The sequence below is a fragment of the Empidonax traillii genome, unplaced genomic scaffold (genome assembly GCF_003031625.1).
Source record: "Empidonax traillii isolate 1590-97213 ecotype Southwest subspecies unplaced genomic scaffold, ASM303162v1 scaffold176:size2985712, whole genome shotgun sequence".
In the NCBI taxonomy this organism is placed as follows: Eukaryota; Metazoa; Chordata; class Aves; order Passeriformes; family Tyrannidae; genus Empidonax; species Empidonax traillii.
In genome coordinates this window covers 245,597-267,477 of record NW_020955369.1, presented here as the reverse complement: position 1 = coordinate 267,477, position 21,881 = coordinate 245,597, and the positions used below count along the sequence as shown (strand labels likewise).

Genomic DNA, 21,881 nt, shown 5'->3' with positions numbered 1-21,881 from the left:
TTCAGTTAATTGAGGCCTATGCAGAAAATAGAGTGGGTTTTTTTTTTAGATAACATCATTTCTACGTAGTGTTAGACTGTGGTGAGATACATCTTTGACTGAGTAAGAGTGACTAAGGAAAGGAATGGGGGGAGGGAAGGGGGAAAGCAAGCTGAAAATCATTAAACTTAATGGTGTAGAATGGGCACAAAGCTACTTGGTGTCTAGATAGAAGAAGAAGCAGCATTTAGTCGTCTATTTTATTAAAAATTACTCAATTTATATTTTCAATATTTTTTCTGTTAAATTTTTTTAGATATTCTACATAGGTACTCATGAATATTCCACTCATTTTACAATTACTGTAAATTTAACTTAAATTGGATGACTTCTTTGATAATTAAGTAGGGAGTTATGGGTGGAAAATCCATACTGAAATTTAGGAAATGGCAATGTATTTTGGAATGAGAAAACCCCCTAATTTCTTAGCTGACATTTTACTTTTAAATCAACAAATGTTTTCTCAATGAGCATTTATATTGTACAGAGAAAGTACAACAATACGCTTCTGTAGATTGAAAATGAAGGCACAGTTCATATCTCTTGTTGAAATCCTTTTAAAAACAGACTAGTGATGAAATGGTTCTACACCTTGCTTTGCTGGAGTGAATGAAAACTAATTTGCCCCTGGGATGAATAAAGACCAGATTTTTGAAAGCCATCTCCATCTCTCCCTCCTCCCAGAAAACCCTGATGGCTGAGGCACAGTTGGCTTCTCTTGATGACTCTCTATAAACTAAGATTTTAATGATTAGATTTCAGAAAACCAAAAATCTGCCTCTGGCCTATCAGTTTAAATTGATTAATTCATAGCCAGACAGAAAACCAATGTAGAAAAAAAAAAATTCTCTTCGATATGTATTTTGTATTACTAGTTTAAGGTACTCATGTTATCTTGATTTACTAACTCCACTTAATCTCTTATTTGCCTTTCTAGATCGATTTGCAGTATTAGCAAACAATAACCTCCAAATTCTTAAAATCAATAAAAGCGATGAAGGAGTATACAGATGTGAAGGAAGAGTGGAAGCAAGAGGAGAAATTGACTTTCGGGACATAATTGTTATTGTGAATGGTAAGGAATTTAAAAGGTGAATTGACTTGTTGTTCTATTTGATTATTAGATCCCATTTTAACATATATCAGCTTCTAAAAAATACTGATTAAACTCGTTAACATAATTGTCATGTCTGTTTTGTATTGTTTTCCTATAAATGTAATTGTTTAATATTGAAAAAAAATCTAGTCTATTGGGTAAATAGAATTCATTGCATTTCACAGTATCAGTAAATATAAATATGTAAAACCAGGTTGTTGTTATTAATCATTCACAGAAGAATAACAATTACTGCAAGACCTGAGTAGTAGATTATGGCAGTTCTGTTCACCCTGTATTTTTCAATGTTATGTCATTTACAGTTAAACTACAATTGATTTTTCGTAATTATTCACGTTCACTGCATTAACATACTTTATGAACTGTTCCAAAAATCATGGATACATCTTATTAAGACTAAAAGTCTTAGTTATAGAGTTTTTAGATTTTATTTTTATAAAGAATAAAATATGTAAGGAGTTACCTAAAATTTGGAATTATACATTTTATAAGTTTATAACAAACCTCTAAGAAGGAAAATGAATGAATTGAGACAAGACGGGGCATTTTACTCAACCTTCCTTAAATTCAGGGTTGACCTGTTGAAAGATAAATATCTCTTCATATATTGCCTGGAAAGGACACAGTTCATAAAGGTCATTTTTTATCTATGCCCTCTGTTTAATGTCAGTCTTGCAATGAAATTTTTTCCACCGTGCCTTTTATGTTCCGAACCTTGAATGCTTTGCCCTTGACTGGTCCTTCTCGGCAAACCTCAGTTTACAGAAGTCATTATGTAAGTTGAATTCTCAGTTAGTGTCAGCAGAAAGAGCAGGTTCTGGCAGAGGTATTGCTAAATCCCAGTAGTCACACAGCAGACTTTGAAGCAGAATTCTGTAGATTGTTGTGGGTAGCTCATTCTGGTGCTGCATTACCCCCACTCCTGGTTATCTGCAATTCCAACAGTGCATCCAGTAACATTTAAAATGCTGAATGAGATTTTCTGCTGCTGCTATTGATGTACATGGGTGTGATTCTAACTTCTGATCACCGTTCATGTCTATCTGATATTTAAATACACTTGAGCTGAGAGAGAGCCTGTGTTTAAGCTAAAATACTACTTTGCAAACTGTGATTTGACTTCACATCATTTATTGCTACATTAGAAACACAAATTGGGTTCTTCAGACATTTATTATGACTCTAGACTAGAATGCTAACACTCACTTCTAAATTTCAGTGTTGGGAGGAGAAGTAGTTGCCAAATGAGTGATTCTGACATGGTTGCCCATGTAGAATGGCATCAATTAAGAGCTATTTTCTGCCTCATTTGTAGTAATAAATAGGTTTTCCTACATAAAATTTAATGTATAAAACTCGGTCCAAAATAGCTTTTAGAGTAATACCCAGAAATAAGTGAAAATTGTAGTGGTCTTTGGTTCACACTTTAGTTCAATCTGATATACATACAAGAACAGAATCAAAGATAAACAGATGTCTTCCCAGTAATAATGAGGAGAAAAATAATCCCATTTCATTGTCATTGCCGTACCTCTTAGAAGATTAAAGCACTTAAGTAATGTGCTTAACCAAATCTGAGTTCTGTAGTTCTTATTTGTGAGCAGCAAAGAACCTGCTGCTTCTGGCAAAGAATTAGTTCATCTCCTCATATTCCTAAGTGTATTTTCACTTAGAATGCACTGAAAAGTAGCTTAAAATAGCTAAAATGTATTAAACACTTTCTAAGCAACACTTTTTTTTTTTTTTTTGGAGATGGAGAAATGCTGTTGCACACCACATGGTTTTTGTATGCTGAGTAAAGGCAATTTTAGATAGGAGAGAAGTGATCGATGAAAAATAGTAAAACATACCATAAACAAGTGTGAAAAGCGCATAACAACATAGACTTTCTGATCACTGATAATTCTGGTACATGATTTTATGATAATTTGTTATATTTAAGGTTCAGAAGCTGGAAAGGCTTCTGAAGTAGAAAACTAAAGCTGAAATATTTGGTGCAAAGCAACAGAAGTTGATTCTCAATGTTTGATGAGAAAAACCTGTTGAAGTACACTGTGAAGGCAAAAGCAAATTCACTTGGATTGTCTGTTTCATCTTCTTTTCTCTAGTGAAGTGTTAAGGTAAAAGGGATAACACTGAATAATTCCAACAGGATGTTCTTGCTAGCAGAGACCTATATTTTCTGAAACTCTAATCTCCTTCTCCCTTTCCTCTTGCTTTCTGTGACAGTCTGCCTTTTACACATATCCTCGTCCTTCCCATCTCCTGGGATTGTTTTTAGTTTTATGTTTCACAGAATCATGGAATGGTTTGGGTTGGAAGGGACCTTAGAGATCATTTAGTTCCAACCCTTGTGCCAATGCAGAGACACCTTCCACTAGAGCAGTTTGCTAAGAGCTCCATCCAAGTGGGCCTTGAACACTTCTTATTTGCTTGTTAGTCAATGGTAACAGACTTTTGACAGTCGTATTAAAACTACCAAATTAAAAGATATGTTTAATAGCAGCCTGTGAGTTGTGCTGTCTCAAATATTATTGCTATTTTTTCTGTAGGGTAGAGATTCTCTGGGACCTGTTACAATTTTAGTAATAACTTCAGTAATAACATATCAAGAACAGAAATCATTTGTCACTCTCAGAACACAATTACAGTTTTTGGAAATAGGAATAGGTTGTACCCATTGGGTTCTTTCACGTTTCCTCTTTGAAAACTGACAGTGCTCCTACCCAGGAAGTATGCAAGAATTCAGTAAAAAAATAAAATATTCATAATCAAAACTCCTGCATATGGACAGTTGTTTTAAAAGCACTGTCTGACATCAGTCAGACAATGTATCAGACAATACATACGTAAGTTTAATGGCTTATGTATGTATTGTCTTATATATGTTAGGTATAACCCCAGTCATCTTAGAATCTTCCTATGAAAGTTGAAGAGCTGCTGAAAAAGAATTAAAAAAATTTATTCTATAGAAAAAAGTGCTACAGATATCCTGATAATATTAGAAGTCTTGTGTTTAAAAAAAGTAAAGAAATACGTGTAAAAGTGTTTCATATCTTGTCTTGATTCCTAAGTATAACTATAAATTCCCAAATTAGCAAAGGATCCTATACTTTAAATTTCTCCAGAAACACACAAATTATTCTATTTTTGATTAACAGCACATAATGTCTTATTTTTTCCAGTTCCCCCTGCAATTATTCTGCTACAGAAATCCTTCAATGCCACTGCAGACCGAGGAGAGGCAATAACTTTTTTCTGCAGAGCCACTGGATCACCTCCACCTGAAATCAGTTGGTACAGGTAAGTTCATTTGAGGGCTGCTCGTCAGGGCACATTGTTTTTATGCCTCACAGTTTTCTACCACAGTCCATTAGCTGTGTATCCTTAATTTCTCCTGAATTTTAGGAGCATTGGCTGTCTGTTTCTGTTGTAACTGCTAAAGCTAGATTAAGCATTAATAAGTGAATGAACTTGAACAAATTCAATTGCACTCAGGTTTACCAGCAAGTGAAATAAACATAAAAAGTAACAAAAATACCATATTGTCATGATTTCTTCGTATGTGAGTGGAAACAAATAAAGCTGAAGAAATGAGTCCATTTCTCAAAAACAACACAAGAAAAATGTAACAACAACTTTTGCACATTAACATATCAGGTAAAAACATAGGCATTTGTGCGATAAAGAACTGTCCAATGCAAATCAACAATACTGGTGAAAAAGATAACATTTTTCCCATCTGTAAAAATAGATTCTAACCCCAACTCTCCATGTTAAAGAGCTTGAGAGGAGCTATGACTTTAGACACCTATGGAACAAGGGAATTTTTCATTGAATAAGTTTCAGTGTAATTTAATGCAATTTTAAAAGGGTAAAATGCTTTGAAAATGAAATTGCTTTTAAAGCTCATGTGTGGTTTTTTTGATTTTATCAGTGGCATGAGCATAGTACAGCTATGTCATTTGGGAACACTTACCATATAACATTTGTAAAAATTTAAATATCTATACACTCTGTGTTCTTTCTGTTTGAACAAAGATATGCATCGGTCTTGGGATATAAAGTATCTCAACACCTCATACCAGTGCACATTTCTATTTTAGACCTGAATAATTTGCATCTACTTATATTATTTCAGGTGAATTAAAAGGTCATTCCATTTGCAAAATGGGTATAGAAGGAATTTCCATTAATTCTTAATCTCCTTTGGAACCTTTGAGCAATGTTAGATTAAGGTTATCTTCCTTTGACTGATACCTTCATCTCAGTATGCCAAACACCAAATGTGAATTCAGATTTTTCTCTTGTGCAGTCTGAATCCCAGGAAATGTAAATAAATAGAATGCAAAGTTAAGGAATTTAATGTATCTTAAAATTCAAAATTTAGTGAAGAGGAAGAAAAAGAAACCCAGAATATGTAGAGCCCAAATTAAAGAACTGATACTGAATTCAAGATACAGTTTATTATTCCTTGTATTTAATGTCTTTGAAGTAATTTTTTGCAGTGGCTCTCTTACCTAAACAAAAATCTTAAGAGTTGCCTGAAATCTGCTATCCTAAGTGGGTTTGGTATAAGACAGCCAACATTATGGTGTATATATTGTTAAGAAAGAATGCATACATTTCTGCAGTTTGTGGATATCTGTGTTTACAGTTGTGGGATTTTACTCATGTTTTATGAATATATGTTATATGATTATATTATAGATATATATATAGATAGATATATAAAAACATATAATATATAATTATATATATTATATATATTTCATAAAAGTTGAAGAGCTGAGTTTTCTAAACCATTCATTAAATATTTTTAAAAGATTTTATGAAACTTCACAGGCTTGTGGACTGGATAGTGAGTATTAAATGTAGAAGTTTCTGTTCTGTTCCCATTTCAGGAATGAGGAATATTGGCTAATGTGCTTCCCTTCCCTGTTGGGGTTTTTTTTTCCCTTTCATTCTCTTTTTATTTTGTCCTATTAGATTGTAAATTCTTGCTTTTATATTTCCTGAAAGTGAGAGGTTTTTAAAGTGGTAGGTGGAAAAGGCCCCTTATCAGTGTGATAGGATATTATTATTGATATGTAAACAGGGAAAAAAGATAGAGTAGTGAAATTATTTTTCCTAGAGGAAGCAAAAGTTTCTAAATTCTATTACAGTACTAAATTTCTGCATCAAATTTCTAAATTCTCTGTTCTGAACAGTTTAGGTTTTTTTTCACCAACATATTAATGTATATACCAATGTAACATAGCCAGTTAAAAGAATTCAGAATCAGCTGATCTCTTTTCCTTGTCTTTGGTCTTACTTAGCAAATATGTCAAGATAAAGACCTTTGCTTTCTATAAGACTTTAGATGCTTTTACTTTAGAAATTAGACTGAACATAGAAAAACTAGATCAACATAATATTTTTTTGATTTTGAGAAAAATCTAAAAGGCATTGTCAGTGGTAGAAAAGTCTGTCAAAACTGATATCATTGTGCTTGTCATCCACTGAAAACCTAACTGAATCAGTTTATCAGAATCAATGGCCAATTATTCCTGATTTCATCTTGTTTAGTTTACTTTCTGATGTTGAATATAAGTTGATAGTAACCTCAGTTTTAAGTTTCTATTTAAATAAACAAGTGGAATTACGCCTTGAACTTGCTTAAATTTTAATACTGATTTTGGAAGGATTGTAATCTTTGTTAAGGGCAAGTTATGGAAATAATGTTCAGTTTTATACCCAACTGTACCTTTTATCTTTGTGAGTTCAGTCAATTTATTTAATTTGCCTCAGGTTAACCATTTGTAAAATGGGCATATGCAACAAAGTGATTTAATGGAAGTCTGTTTTCTGAATTCTCAGAATAGCTAAGTATAGCTAATAGCTTCAGAAAGATGAAAACTATTATCATAGGGAATAATCATACCAATTTTTGATGTGTCACTGCAAAACATTCGAAAGTATACCAAGCTGAGGAAGAGTTCTGATAAAAAGGGAAGGATTTGTACTCCATCCTACTGGAGTATTTTAATTAAAGGTATAGAAAGTACATTCGTGTCTATTGAGGTGTTTCATCAAGATTAAGGACTTGTTTTATACCCAGTTCAGTGTTCTTGTGTTACCTTTTAAAATGGACCCTCACACCAATTATTCGCTCATTTTGTCTACTGAAGTTTCTTTGGCAAGGACTGCAGAATTTGTATTTATCCAAAAGGAGCCTTACCTTGCTTACACTCCACTGATATTTTAGTCAATTCAAAAGTAAATTCTCTTGATGTTTCTTTTGTTTCCTTTTTGGTTTCCAATGAACTGAGTTTAACAAGTCAGCTGCAGCTAGGGCATAAAAAATATATGTATTTTTAAAATCAGATGATAGTACTATTAAAGTGTCATGTATTTCTCTGTGTTGACTGTAAGCAAGGTGATGAACAAATAGTCTTAACCTTTAAACTCTATAAGATAGTAGATAATGTGTTCTTGCTTGAACTGTTTACATTGACCCTTTTCATTTCCAGGTGCTGACGATGTTTAAGATTTTGTCAATTTAAAATAAATGCATCTGAACTAATGTCTTTTTTTTTTTTCTTAAAAAATGCTTTAGTTCAGTTAAAAATTAGTCATTTTGAAATACCTAGGCCAGAAGAAAAGTCAGCAAGGTTTAGCTGCTACTCTATTTAATATATACAGAGAAAGAGAGAATGGATATTTCATGGACCAAGAGAATCTAATTCTTTTGCCATTTAACTGATATCTCTACTGAAGCTGATATTGCATTAATGTAAAGATACCCTTCAGAGAAGCAACGTTCTAATGGAATTAAATTAGCCAGGACTGAAAGATCTTTATCTTGTACATGTATATGTACATGAAAGTCATGAACTGGAAATCTTTACTCGTGTGAATAGTCCTGCTGAAAACATGATGATTGTTTACAGTTATGGAGATAAATGACACTGGTAAAGTTTAGCTGGATCAATTTCCTGATCTTTACTGACAGGACTTAGAATTATCTTACAAAAGAAATAATCTGCTTTAAATGTGTAATTCATGTTTTCTTGTTATCCAATATCAGCATCAGTCTGAATCTCCCCTGTTCACCGGAGGGTCCAGAGAAATGCTCATTTCTGCTTAAAAATTGCCATAGATACCAGTGTTGGTTGGGAAAACAGGCATCTGGAAATTACTTCTAACCTTGAATATCGACTTTTGGCTCCTAAAAGAAATCACTGAGGAGTTTTTTGTTGTTGGGGATTTTTTTATGGTTTGTTTATTGCTGTGTGGGTTGGTTTTTGTTTGTTCTGGTTCTGTTTTTTTTCTGTGAGACCACCTAATGTGGAAAATTAGGCTGTTATTGGTCTATAAACAATTTCTATGATTTGCTTTTGAAAGAAAATGAACAAATATCACAATGTCTTGAAGTTGACAGCTAAGTGGACCAGAGTTATTTACAAAAAATGTTACTAAAATTCAAGCTATATAGATACCAGAAGATTCCTACTAACAGATATTAACGCTCCTAAGAAATAAGCAGTATCCTCCCTTTTAAAGAAAATATAATGTCAGGAATTATTATGAAATATTAATAATTATTTTTAGATTATAATCAAAAGAAAATAATTCTTGCTTAAATCTTGAATTAAATTTAGACGTCCAAAACCAGGTGCAATGAGCAGAATAGAATATTTGAGTAATTTATATTATTTTTATTTTAAAATAGTCTGTTTTCAATAAATTGGCATTGACAGCAGGATTATAAGTGCTTATGAAAATCAAGCAATTTTTAGATAGGTGTTTATAAGAAGGGACTGTTGATGAACCAACAGAAATAAAATCAAAGAAACCTTTTACAAACTGGGCAGAATCAGAAAAATATTTTAAAAGTTAAAATTACAGTCTTGAAAAAGAAGCTGTGTGTGCATGCCAAGGTGCTCAAATGGAACGGTCAAGCCTCGCTCAGCCCTCAGAATTGTTCACAGGTTTTATTATTTCTGCACCATCTGGTCAGAACTCATTCTAACATCTGGAGACATGCCTGCTTACTAAGTTGTGGCTGGCCAACAACAACTGAGAGGAAACAAATTGGAAGGGTTCTTGATGTGCCAATAGGCTCTACGTGTATGTAATCTAAATTTTTTAGAAGGTGCTAAGTTTTTAGTACTGTGAACTACAGCAGTTACACTTACAAAATATGTTTTTAAATGTTTCTCACATACAAGTGTGTATTTAACCAATTTCCTTCTTCCCTTCCTTGAGTGTAAACCATATGTTAGAGTTCTATTCACAACCATTTTTGTAACATTAGGTCAATTGTAACATTTAAGAAGAAAGATACTGTAGTATTTTTAATATATATTTATTTTATAACCTGACAATAACATTGTGCAGCTGGGGTCTTGAACATTAAGATGCAGTTCAGAACGCGTTGCTTGTGTCTAGAATGTGCACATTCTTATGGTAAAACACTGTGATCCTGAATACCAATTCTTACCATCCTAAAATCAACTCCCTTCTTTACATTTTGCCAATTGATGCATTTTTAAGGCCAGCACATGAGCAGTCTCTTCTCTCAAATATTATTTTCAGCATATTGATGCTTTCATAGCCCATCATTTCAGAGGTTTGGAACTACTGGTTGAGTTATACATTATTCTTTTTTTTTTTTTTTTTTTTTTTTAGGAATGGTAAACTTATTGAAGCAAATGAAAAATATGTGCTGAGAGGAAGCAACACAGAACTAACAATAAGAGATATAAAAAACATCGATGCGGGTCTTTATATCTGTAATGCTAAAAACAAAGCAGGAAATGACAAAAAGCAGACATTCCTTCAAGTTTTTGGTAAGTACTGCATACTATGTTCCATCCTGCCATTTAAAACGTAAACAGGAGGGAAATGAGGTGATAAGTCATAATTTTCAGTGGAACAGTATTCCTTCAAGGTGCCTACTGATGCAGCAAATCACCCCCTGTATAACTTCACAGTTTCTTTCCTCCCTGCTGGCTACTTTAACCTTTACACCTGAGTTTAATTTTGAAAGGCTTTTCTGCTATTCAGATACAGTACCATAGAGTGTTAAATTATTAATTCACTCTGGTTTTCCTTTAGAAGTTGTCTACTTGCATGAAAACCAAGAAGAGAAAAAGGGGGAAATTCTGAAAGAGAAAACCTGGCTTAAAAAGAAAACACCACGCAGAGATGTTCCTGATTTTTTTAATTTGTGGGTTTTTTCTTGACTTTTATTTTTTAAGTGGGTAATTGAAAATGTAGTCACGAAAATATTGTCTGATCTGAGTTTCAGAGGATAAAAGTAATAACATCAAAACTCTTATTTCTCTTTCTGTACTCTTCCACCCAATCTGTGTTAATGATTCTCTCTGTCACATAGAACTGATAATTTATTTGAAGTTTACCTATAACCTGGTGAGAGTAGGCATCTCTGAGAATGTAGAAAACATCCCTCAGAATCACTATGCAGGAAAAAAGCTGTAGCTCACTTATAAAAAACCTACAAAAAATGAATTGTTTGGGAGGTTTTTTTACGTTAATTATAGCTAGTAGAAGAGAGAAAGACCATTTATACTTGAAGAGTTAAAGGTTGTACTTAAAACCATGGGGAATCAACTTTCCAGTTTAAAAAAGAAATAGAATTAATAATTCTATGTTAAATATTAAGTCCCAGTTAAAACTAATAGTAATTTATGCAAAGTGAAACAGTTCTAACAGCAGAAGGTAATCTGGTCATTTGTATTGGAAGAGTTTAGCTGTTGGATTGGATAATATTGTCATTTGGGATCTGGGAGCCTGAGCCTGAAGGGGGAATACAGGGGATAGGGAGAAGGAAACACCACAGTAAGAGTGAGTATTTCTTGTATACATTCTCTCATCTTTTAGCAACCAGTTTGCTGGGGACTCCCTGGAAAGCTTAATCCAGGTGTTTTAATAGACACTACTGGTTGGTTTAATCCATTTTGAACCTACACATCCTTTTTGCTTCCATGACATCATAAACTCATAAATTACTTATATCATTTCTTGCTGGCCTGAAAAGTAATTTCTTATGTGTAAGTGTGGAGCCTCTTAATCTCTTTGGCTGATAATTATCATTTTAAGATAAAAAGTGCTGAATAATTCCTTAGATTCTTTGTATCAAATGTAGTTTTCTCTCTTACTAGTTCATTTATTTTTAAGCTATGACTTTTTAGTCAGTTTATCTTCTCTTTCTGTGGAAACCACTGTGTATCTCTGAACAGTGTGTTCCTCTACCTTTCTGGTTATAATTCCATGTGGCAAGGCAGGAATGGCACACAGGATTTGTGTTGTGAGGGGAACTGATCTCGGTGCCCTCTCACAGTTGGTTTGTCTCTCTGGCTGTCCCCGAGTACCAAACCAGTGTTTCCACAGAATTGTTTGCAGTGCCTCCCACATCTCTTTCCCGAGTAGTTAATTTAGAGGTTGGTTTAGCAAATTTTGAGCACACCATCAAGTATTTATATTTAGGTACTTTTCCTGTGTGCTTTACTATTGAATAAGTTCAATTTAAATTTTAATAACCTGTATGCTGGTAGTTAGCCCTTGTGTCATGATTTAACCCGGCAGGCAGTCAAGCACCACGCAGCAACTCACTCACTTCTCCTTGCCTGCCCTGGGATCATGGAGAATGTCAGAAGGAAAAAAAAAAAAAAAAAAGTAAAATTAATGGGTTGAGATAAGGACAGTTTAAGAGGACAGAAATGGAATAATAACAATAATAATAATAATAGAATTAAAATATATTTAAAAAATTGATGCTCAGCAACAACTAAACCATCAGTGTGTTACCAACGTTATTCTCATCCTGAATCCAAAACCAGGTGAGCTACTAGGAAGAAAATTAACTCTATTTCAGCTGACAGCAGGACACCTTAGAGAATAGTATGATCAGTTAAGCCTCTTACTTATTTGTAATCTCTACAGCTCAGTGTAATTTCTTTCTGATATTGCCTCTGCAAAATTCACCTCTATTTAGCTGTGAAAATGTGGAGCACAGTTTTAATTTCTGCTACAAGGAATTTTACTTTTTTCTTTTTTGTGTTTCACACAGGTAGAACTCCCAGTCACATATACAGCCAACAGCTTATTATACTTTTTTTCCCATTAAATGTGTTAAACCAACCTGTGCTTTGAAAATGGCAAGGCAGATGGGTGGTTATTATAGCTAAACAGTACACAAACAGCTAGTCTGTGTTAAAATGGCCTATTAAATTACATTTCTCTTTCCCACTTCATTAGCTTACTTGTCTCAAAAACCTGCTATCTTGAATTCTAATTTACAATGCCAACTCCTTGGGGCAACAACTACTGTTTCTACAACAACAGGGCTCTGGCAGGGTTGAAACTTGTTCACACATTTCTACATTCCTTCTTCCCTTTTTTTTTTTAGCTTCCTTATCTGTTTGGAACACCTCTATTTTTTAAAATAAAAATGACCTAATCTATAAAGGCAGTGATGACAGTTTTCTCAAAAGACAAGTCTTTAAATCCCTTTGAGTATGAAGTAGTAATAGCATTTTAACCTGTTTCAATTATGCAATCGAAAGGTAAAGACTAGAGTTTGTCATTCACTAAATCAAGTCAACATTTCCTACAGGTATGTGTTTGAATCCTTATTATGTCAGGAATAAAGTTCCAGGAATCTCTTTCTTAGGTATTTCCATGTTGGTCTCTAGTTGGTTTACTAAATTCAGTTTGTACCAGCAGTTTCCAGGAGGATAGAGCTGCAGTTTTGTTGATTCAAATATGACTGTGCAGGAGGAGAGCAGAAAAGCATGATTCCTCTTCTGATATCTTAATCAGGAGATCCTATCAGGCAGTGGTACAGACATACTAAGAGTCTCACCAGTAAATCCATGTTTCTGTCAATTACAAGCTGATTAAAGCAGTTTCTTCTGATGAGACTTAATCAGGACTTTCCCAAGCTTTATATATGTGTCATTTCCAAAGTCTCATGAAATTTTTTTGTCAAAGATATGGGTAGAACTCTGTGAATGCAATAAAATTGTGTACCTTTTCCAAGAAATGGGTTGTCAGCAAACAGTGACAAATCTAAAACTTCAGGTAGTTATCCATGTTCTTCATCACATTTTTGGATAGGCTTTAGTTTCACAACAGTGAGACAAATCCAAAAGAGACCAAGGACGGAATCTGAAAAAAACTTGTTTATTGAGGAAGTGTTGGAGAACTTAACACCAACCTTCTCTGCGCAGAGAGCAAACTTTCCAATCATTAAATTTTATTTCTTTATTTTGCAGATGACTCTTTTATATTTATAAAATGCTTGTCTTATAATAAGCAGTTCCTTACCTTCTAAATAAAATTATTTTAATGAAGTTTAAGCAAAAGTCCTTTCTATATTCAACCATTTTTTATTTCATTCAAGTGATCTGGGTTACAAATTTTTAAATTACATCACTACAAAAATATTTCAATATTTTTGACTGAAGAAACCAGCAAAGGCCTAGAGGCTTCCTAAATTTGAATTCCAAGACTCTACATTTTTACATCCTTCATATTTGCTAGAGTACAACAAGCAAATACCAATTCAGTTTGAGAATGACCTTATCAATTTAGAAAGAAGAGTTAAAGAACTGGAGGCGGAAGGCAGGATGAAACAACTGTTTCAATATTTGTCAATACTAGTCTTGTAAATTTCAAATAAATATTTTTATTTACATGTACACAAATGTATTTTAATGTTTTTCCGTGTCCAAAATGTCACTGAAAGGTATTCAAACAGTGTAAAAACTTTTAGTCAATAGTGAGTTATGACTTGTGACCTACAAAAATGAAGCAATTAAATAATATTCCCCCATATGAGCTCTCTTCTTCTTCCAACTAATAACTGTCAGCTAGATATATTTGATGATTAATCAGTGCTTATTCTTTTAAATGTCAGCTGCTCTCGTCTAAAATGTCAAGCTAAAACTTTGTGTCTTGTAGTGATTCATTGGAAGAAGGTCTTAACGAAATTAAGAATATGTCTAAGGTTAAAAATTAAACAGTATTATTTATATGCTTTGGAACATGTGTCATCTTGAGCAGATTATATTGTTTGTCACATTGTCCAGATGGGGAAATCTTCTTGTTCTGATGGATATAATGTCGTTATAAACTCTGAAAATTTCTGACATAAAGTACTATGTGTGATGATTTTTTTTTTTTTTTTTTTTTTTTTTTTTTTTTTTTTTTTTTTTTTTTTTTTTTTTTTTTTTTTTTTTTTTTTTTTTTTTTTTTTTTTTTTTTTTTTTTTTTTAAATTATATATCTGCCTTAGCTCTTTTCTTTTTTTCCAGGGATGATATTATATCAAGGGAATGAAAGGATAGAACAGATTATATTGTAGACAGGTGATATGGCTGCAGGAATACAGTGTCTGAGTGCCAAGGTCAAATATTTCATAGGCATTTGGATGATCCTGAAAGTGAGAGTAATAATTGAAGTTATTTTGAAGTTTAACATAATTGTCTTGTCTCAAATTCTTTTTTTGTTTTTAGTTCTTTCCACTGACATCCTTTGTTGAATCACAGAGGAGAGTTTCATATTTTCTCAGCCAAATTGATATCCTGCTGCTGCATCCAATAAATCTGGATCTAGTTGACATTTCGAGAACCCCTGATCGCTCGGGTGTTTTCTTTCTGCACATGATGTCACTCACCATAGTTATATATTAACGAAGCAGGATATTAGTTCAGTCTTTTCTTAGGTAAAACGCTACTTGTTAATCTCTGTGCAGTAAACATACAATAGTTTATTCATAATAGTCAACACTGAATAGAGTGTAGACAAGCAACAGGAGGAGTGTGCAGAAAAGAGATAAGGAGTGAGACAAGAATGGTGGGGTGGAAGTGGATAAAAGAGAGGTGGGTGATGTATCTAAAGATAGCAAGTTTGAGCCTGGTTTTATTGTTCTTCTTGGTGATGCTAAATGCAGCATCTATCTGTGAGACAAGGGCCATAAATGAAATAGTGCTTATTAAATGAAACAGGAGACAAGACATAAGGAAAACATTCCTCACTGCAACTGGCTGGTGAGAGGGGCAGTGCAGTCTCTGTTCTTGGCATTTCTCAAGACAGTGCTCCACAAATCCCTGAGTAATCTGACCTGAACAGTGTCTGTTGACACTGTGGATGAGGAGGTTGGTCAAGATGACCTCCTGGAGTCCATTCCTACCTTAATGACTCTCTTTCCGCTTTTGATCCATTAACAAAAGCCAATATTGCTCTTCTGCATAGCTATACTTTAATAAGGCTCTTGGAAAACAGGTTAGATCTCTTTATTTTCTGTTTCATATGGAGTATACTATTGTACTGCTTCCTCCAAAGCAAAACTCAGAAAAAAATACATAGAAAATACGTTGTTTTCAATAAATGTACTGAAAGCTGATAAAGTCAATGTTAAGAGCTGCCAAAATTTGATTTGCTCTTATAGTCTGAATTCCTGGCTTTTGGGTGTAAATTTAATGAGTCATATTCTTATTATAGGACTACATGGAAGGTTTTCCAGTGGGATGAGTGCCTCATTCAATGTGTAAAGTGGATAGGTTCAGAGAAATTTAGTAATCATTATACATGAAGTAATGTATAAGACCAAAAGATATTTACTGAAGATATTTGAATGCCATGGAAGGGAGTGATATTCTGTGCAGAGTTCTACAACAGAGTTCTTTTGTGATGTTGTACAGATAAGTCCTTGAAGTACAAGTGTCGACATGCAACCAGAAATTGTGTTGTACATGTAAATAACCTTGCAAGATAAAGTATAGACTGAGAGCTGTAGTTCCTGTGTAATTGAGGCTATAAAGTGAAATGATTTGAAGAACATAAATAATACCTGGAATCTTTCAATGTGTTTTACCACTTGTATAGTTGGTAAGCAAGGATTAACAGCTTTGGCTCAGAGGACTCTTCAGTTCTTAAAAGTGGTAATACCAGTGTGATGTGGTTTTTATTGGGGGATTTAGTTAAATTCTGTAATTTATTTAAGACAGTTAAACATTGCTAAGGATCAAAGTCCATGAATAGTAATAATGCTTTTTTTTATTTTTTTCCTGAATAATTTGCATTTAAGGACAAACACAGATTATCATGGAATCAAAGAATTCCTGAGTCAGGAAAGCAACTCTGCAGACCATCTAGTCCAGAGTCAGCCAGAGCAGGTGTCTTGGGACCAAGTCTAGCTGTGTTTTCAGTATCCTCAAGGATGGAGATTGCACAATCTCCTGGGCAGCTTGTTCTGCTCCTCAGTTACCCTCAGGTTTTCCCTCTTTCTGTGTTTCAGTTTGTGCCATTGGCTGTTGTTCTGTCACTGGGCACCGCTGAGAAGGTTCTGGCTCTGCCTGCACTCATCTCTATCAGGTGTTTATACACATGGATGAGACCCCTGATCCTCAAGGGTGAATTGCTGGCTCATTCTCAGCTTCTTGACCACCAGGACCCTCTGGGCCCTCTCTACAGAGCTGCTTTCCAGCCAGTCAGCACCCAGCCTGCACTGCTACATGGGGTTATTCCTGCTCAGGTGCAGGATCGTCATGGAATCACTGAACCTTTGCTTCATTCCTGAACTGCCAGAGAGCAGTGAGGGCTGGCTTGTGCCCAAGAGGGAAAAAAAGCACACAAACACAGCAACCAAGGCAGGACAACACTATCCCAGAAGGGAAAAAAAATGAAAAGGGTTTTAAAGGTAAATTTTGAGATGACATTCTTTGTGCAGGATCAGTAATGCAATTTGTATTTTCAACAGTGCAGCCTCAAATAATACAACTTAAAAATGAAACCACTTTTGAGAATGGGAAAGCAACCCTCATCTGTGAAGCAGAAGGAGAACCTATCCCAGAGATTACTTGGAAAAGGGCCTCTGATGGAATGACTTTCTCTGAAGGTGACAAGGTAAATTTGCATTTAATGTATTAAATGTCTAAATATCTATTGTCTGGCTAATCTTCTTTTTGCAAGTGGAAAATTAATTTGGAGATAGATAATTCTAGATTCCTCTGGAATTAGAAGGAATTGCTGTTTTCCTAGGTAGTAAGAGAGACATGGAGATTCTAAATTTGAAATAAAATTAAAAAAAAAAGGCAATAAAGGTAATTTGTCTCTACAGGCTTAAATTTTCATCCATACATAATCCCTACTAATGGTTTCAATTTCATAATGGCTACACATAGCCCTTCTTCAGTATATTTGGACTCTGTCCAGTAATCCTCAAAATGAAGTGGAGCTTATAGATATCTAAAATTAAAAAATCTGAATACTTTGGATTTCTTTATTTCCCACTTCATTTTTTTCATTCTATTTTTCTCTTTTCTTTTTTTTTTAATTTTTTTAGTCTTCCTAGCACAGAGGAAAAACTGAGCCTATTTTCCCATTTTTTCCCAATTTTCATGTTTTATTACAAAAGAAAGTTGAGTAGAGATAGATTGCAGTATGACAATGAAGAAAGTCAGTTACTGTGGGAACAAGAGCTGTAATTAGATGGAATGGTGAAAGGAAAAGGGCACAGTGTGGTGTTACTCCTAACCATGTAGACAGCAAGCTGTTTCTACAGAGCTCGTTTTCATTTCCTCTTTTTAAAAATATTTTTCTTTTAGTATTTGAACAAGTATTTTCTTCCTAATTTCCTGACATAAGCTGCAGAATTTCTCTGTACTGGTTAAAGTAAGAGATACAATCTTTCTGGCTAACTAATTTAGAATTTTTACTCCAAATAATCAAATACAGTCTTCTTGCAGATTTTTGCATATTCTTAGCTGGTGCTTAAAAAAAAAAAAAAAAAAAAAAAAACCAGTTGAAAACCTATGCAGCAATCATGCCACTGAGGGAACTAGATATGTAATAACTCACTCAATTTATAGGGAATTGCTGTATATTAAGGACTTATGTACTTTCATTATTTCTGTTCTGAAGGAGAATGTCTAGTCTGGTCTAATCTCTGACTTGACCTTTCCTGGAACTGAGGCAATTTCTGAGGCTCTGTCTACTATTTTCCTGCTCTGTGATTTCCATTTTGGAGCAATATAACAGTATCTATATATTATTTTTTCTAACAATTTTGCATTGAAATAAAGCAATTTCTCTCTTCCTTCAATATTTCCAATTAAAGGTCACCTTTCTGACCTGCAGACACTATACTTGGTTCGAAGGTTACAAACGTGACCTCTCACTTATGTTTGAAATTGTCCTGAAATAACTTTGTTACAACAGACGTTGAAAAGAAGAGCAAATAGCAGGAACAAGCTTAAAAATATTGGTGCAGTTTAAACCTGAAATTTATCCAGTGCTTATATAGGACAGTATCACATTCCTAATTCCAAGTGCAGGTGGTTAAACTGTCACACACGTTGCTGTAGTATTCTCTGAACTGTAGTTCAACTCAATAATACTGACAACCAGACAAAAATCTATATTCATTTCCTACCTGTGTGCTGACATACTCTATGTAGAAGATAAAAAAGAGTGAGAATAAATACAGCTATGTGGTTTCCTTTGTTCTTGCCAATGAAATAACTTTGTGTTTTGCTCATGGGAGAGTTTTTGCTGAATCTTGAATAAATGTTCTGAAATACTGTATATGTTCTTGAACTATAAAATATGCTGCTACATTTGCCCTGTGGTCCTCCAGCTTTAGGGTGCCAAAGGCTTGGCTTGTGCTTTCCTACCAAATTAGGTGACTAGGGAACAAAACTGGCAGTGATTTAGTTGTTGAATAATTGTTGAATAATACAGTAATATTTTGTACACAGAAAGAAAAGGGAAAGGTGAATTGAAGAAAATGTGGGAAGAGGGGGAGCAACATAGAATAGTCTTAAATTGAAATTATTACTTATGTGTAATAACTTTTGAAGTAATATCCAATCACAAGACAAAATACGTTATGCATAAGCATAAAGATTATCATCGACATTCAGTGGATTCATCTTTTGAATTCCTGCCAATTTTAAAACATTCTTGGTATAAACTGCACCTTATTCAACATTTCTGTTGAATTAAGATCATCTTTAGGGGATGATTTTTTTCCATAGAAGATGGAAGAACTGCTCATGCTATAAAATTAACATGATGATGATTAAAGAACACAGAAACTGCTGTTCTTACTTTTTAATTATACTCCTATTAATTTTAGTATGTATCTCCTCAATCATGTTGTTCTTGTTTTGCTAAAATGCAAATGTACCTCATGTGGACAAGGAAAGAAGGCTGAATGTGAGATCTTTCTTAGCCCATGTGGATTCAAAATGTTTTCTTTCCAGTGACAGGTCTTTTAAGTGGGACGTGGGCTTTCCCGAGTTTTGAAATTATTGTGTCCTAAAGAATGGAAAATATGCACCAAACTTATAGACCAAAGAAGTAACCCATCTGGGCTTAAGGAGGATAATATTAATGAGTAAGAGCTCTGTAATTCTCTCTTTGGAAAAACAGCTTTGATAAAGGGTTTTCAGTACTTCAGAAGTGTGTATTTGAAAGCTGAAGCCAAGTGAGTTCAAATCAGAAGCAAAGAGGCCTTTTCCTCTCTCCTTTTATCAGTTAGCCTTTGGAATAATCTACCACATAGTGTGTATTCCCTCTTTCACTGACAATTTGAAATATAAAGATCTTTCCCTTTCTTCTGACCTCTCTTGAAAGTCAAGTAAAAGTTTTCCAGGAGGTCACATTAGATGACCTCTCTCATCCTTCTATGCCTTTTTTAACCCATAAACACATTAGAAGGGGGTAAGGCTGAGTAAATTCATGGCTGTGCATGATGGAAGGTGTTTGTTTCACCCTTATAGGTGTGGAAATGAGAATTTAGTCCAAGATCAGAGCTTTAGCTGCTGTTTCAGTGTCAAGCCAAAACTCTGCCTCTGCTCTTCTTGTCCCCAGCTCCCCAGCACTGCATGTCCCTGCACTAATGTGCCAGCCTGGCTGTGCCCCTTCCAGCTGGGATTTAAAATGCTGTGTTCCTACAGACCACCCTGCATCCAGCAGGCCTGGCCCTTCTCTCAGTGAAAAAGAGGAGGCAGGAGAAGAGTTGGGGTTTTTTTTTAGAACAGAAGGAAAGGCAGTGATTGGATTTGATTTGATTTGCCATAATCACTTGTAGAATGGGTTTTGGACATGCACATAGATATCTACACACATCCCTGAAGGAGAACATGTCCTGATCAGTGGTACAAAGGTGTCATTGATTCTTCTGAATCCTGCAGAACTGTGAGGGCAGAGTTTAATGCTCTACTTTCATGGTATCTAATTCTAGCAGAAATATGAAAGCTGACCAGTGTTGTTTGTAATTGCCATTTCAAGTCCTGTTTTGGAATACAAATTACAATAACAAATGCAGCTTGATATGAGACAGTGGCTACCCTGTATGCAGCATGTGTCCAAAGAGACCTATGCTGAATACCCTGAAGAATTTGGGATCTAAACACACACAATGAATGAAAGAAGTCAGTACAGAGAGATCCCAGTTGCAACTTGGTTGTTGGTTTTAAGATACGGATTTATTCTCTAATTTTTACTGTACTTTTTACTGTATTTAAAATTCTGAATGTCTCTCAAGTATCTTATACTGTTTTCCTTTTATCCTTTGTTTTTTCCTCAAGCCTTTTAGCTCCTCTTCAGCCACTACAAATCATTACAAAAGATAACAAAAAAAAAAAAATCAGAATTTTTCCTGTTTATGCTGATTCTGCACAAAAAAAGACAGTGTTACAGTGCCAATGACATATGTTGTCTTTCTTTTTAGACAGTAATGAGTGTGCTTTTAAATTCTTTCTCATCAAGGATCAGGTCTTTATTTGAAATGAATCACAAAAAAAACATAGATATATCTAGGGTATTTTAATTGATTCCAGGAGACATCTTTCTTTTACTGAGCTGTACAAATACTTCTCTTTGTAAATTATTCTCCTTTGAATAATTGGAAAAATGTAAGAGGCAAGTCTCTTTGTCATATTGCAGAAAATTGTTATAACATGTTTCAACTACATATTGTGTGAAAAGCTTCTACTTTCATAGAATCATAGAATATTTTTGTTGCTGCAATATTAGCACAGGCCTTAAGGCCAGAACAATTTATGTAGCCAGCTGCAGTTACATTTCATTATGCAATTGAGACACTCTGCAAACAATTCAATCAGGCCTCAAAAGTTGTTCTGTTTTTAACCCACAAACAAATCTTAGTGGGCTTCACATGTTAAGGCTATGAAAGCGAAAATATTATGACTGGAAGGAGAAGGTAAACAAATGGACTTGGGCCATAGGGTCGCCTTTAATGTTGGGTAATTAGTACTGTTGAGAATATACAGATTTTTACCCTGCAGCATATGCAAATAATGGAGCACATGTGAGCACTGAATAGGAGACTCTCAGGAGCCAGCTGATCCGTGGAAATCTGCATGTGGTTTGGTGCTTCTTCATCTTTACTATGGCATGCTCAGCTACACTACTAGGGAGTTGGGACAAACTCTTTGGTAACTAGAAGGAGCCATAAGTGAAGTGCACAGTTTGGAGAGGTGACAGAATTTTAGTAGGAAGATTGAGTTTGGAGGAGTAGGATTGTATGCAGCTGGAAATGAAGGGCAGCCTTCCTTGGTGACCCGAGGAAGCATTCCAGTAGGAAAGATGCAAGGAAATGTGGGTATTTGCAAGTTCTTAAGGAGCCCAATCAATCATCTTTCAGTAAAACTTTAAGGGTTTTTTTCCACTGGGAAAAATTAAGT

General features: G+C 34.4%; 1 protein-coding gene across 1 annotated transcript in view; it reads left to right on the top strand.

The window, feature by feature from the left end:
- Positions 1 to 21,881, top strand: part of NCAM2 (neural cell adhesion molecule 2) — a 279,510-nt gene that overhangs the window by 149,466 nt on the left and 108,163 nt on the right. Inside the window, exons 5-8 of the mRNA XM_027886019.1 lie at positions 977 to 1,114; positions 4,342 to 4,459; positions 9,830 to 9,990; positions 16,928 to 17,073. Coding sequence (XP_027741820.1) covers positions 977 to 1,114; positions 4,342 to 4,459; positions 9,830 to 9,990; positions 16,928 to 17,073 — 563 coding nt within the window. The remainder of the gene's footprint in view (positions 1 to 976; positions 1,115 to 4,341; positions 4,460 to 9,829; positions 9,991 to 16,927; positions 17,074 to 21,881) is intronic.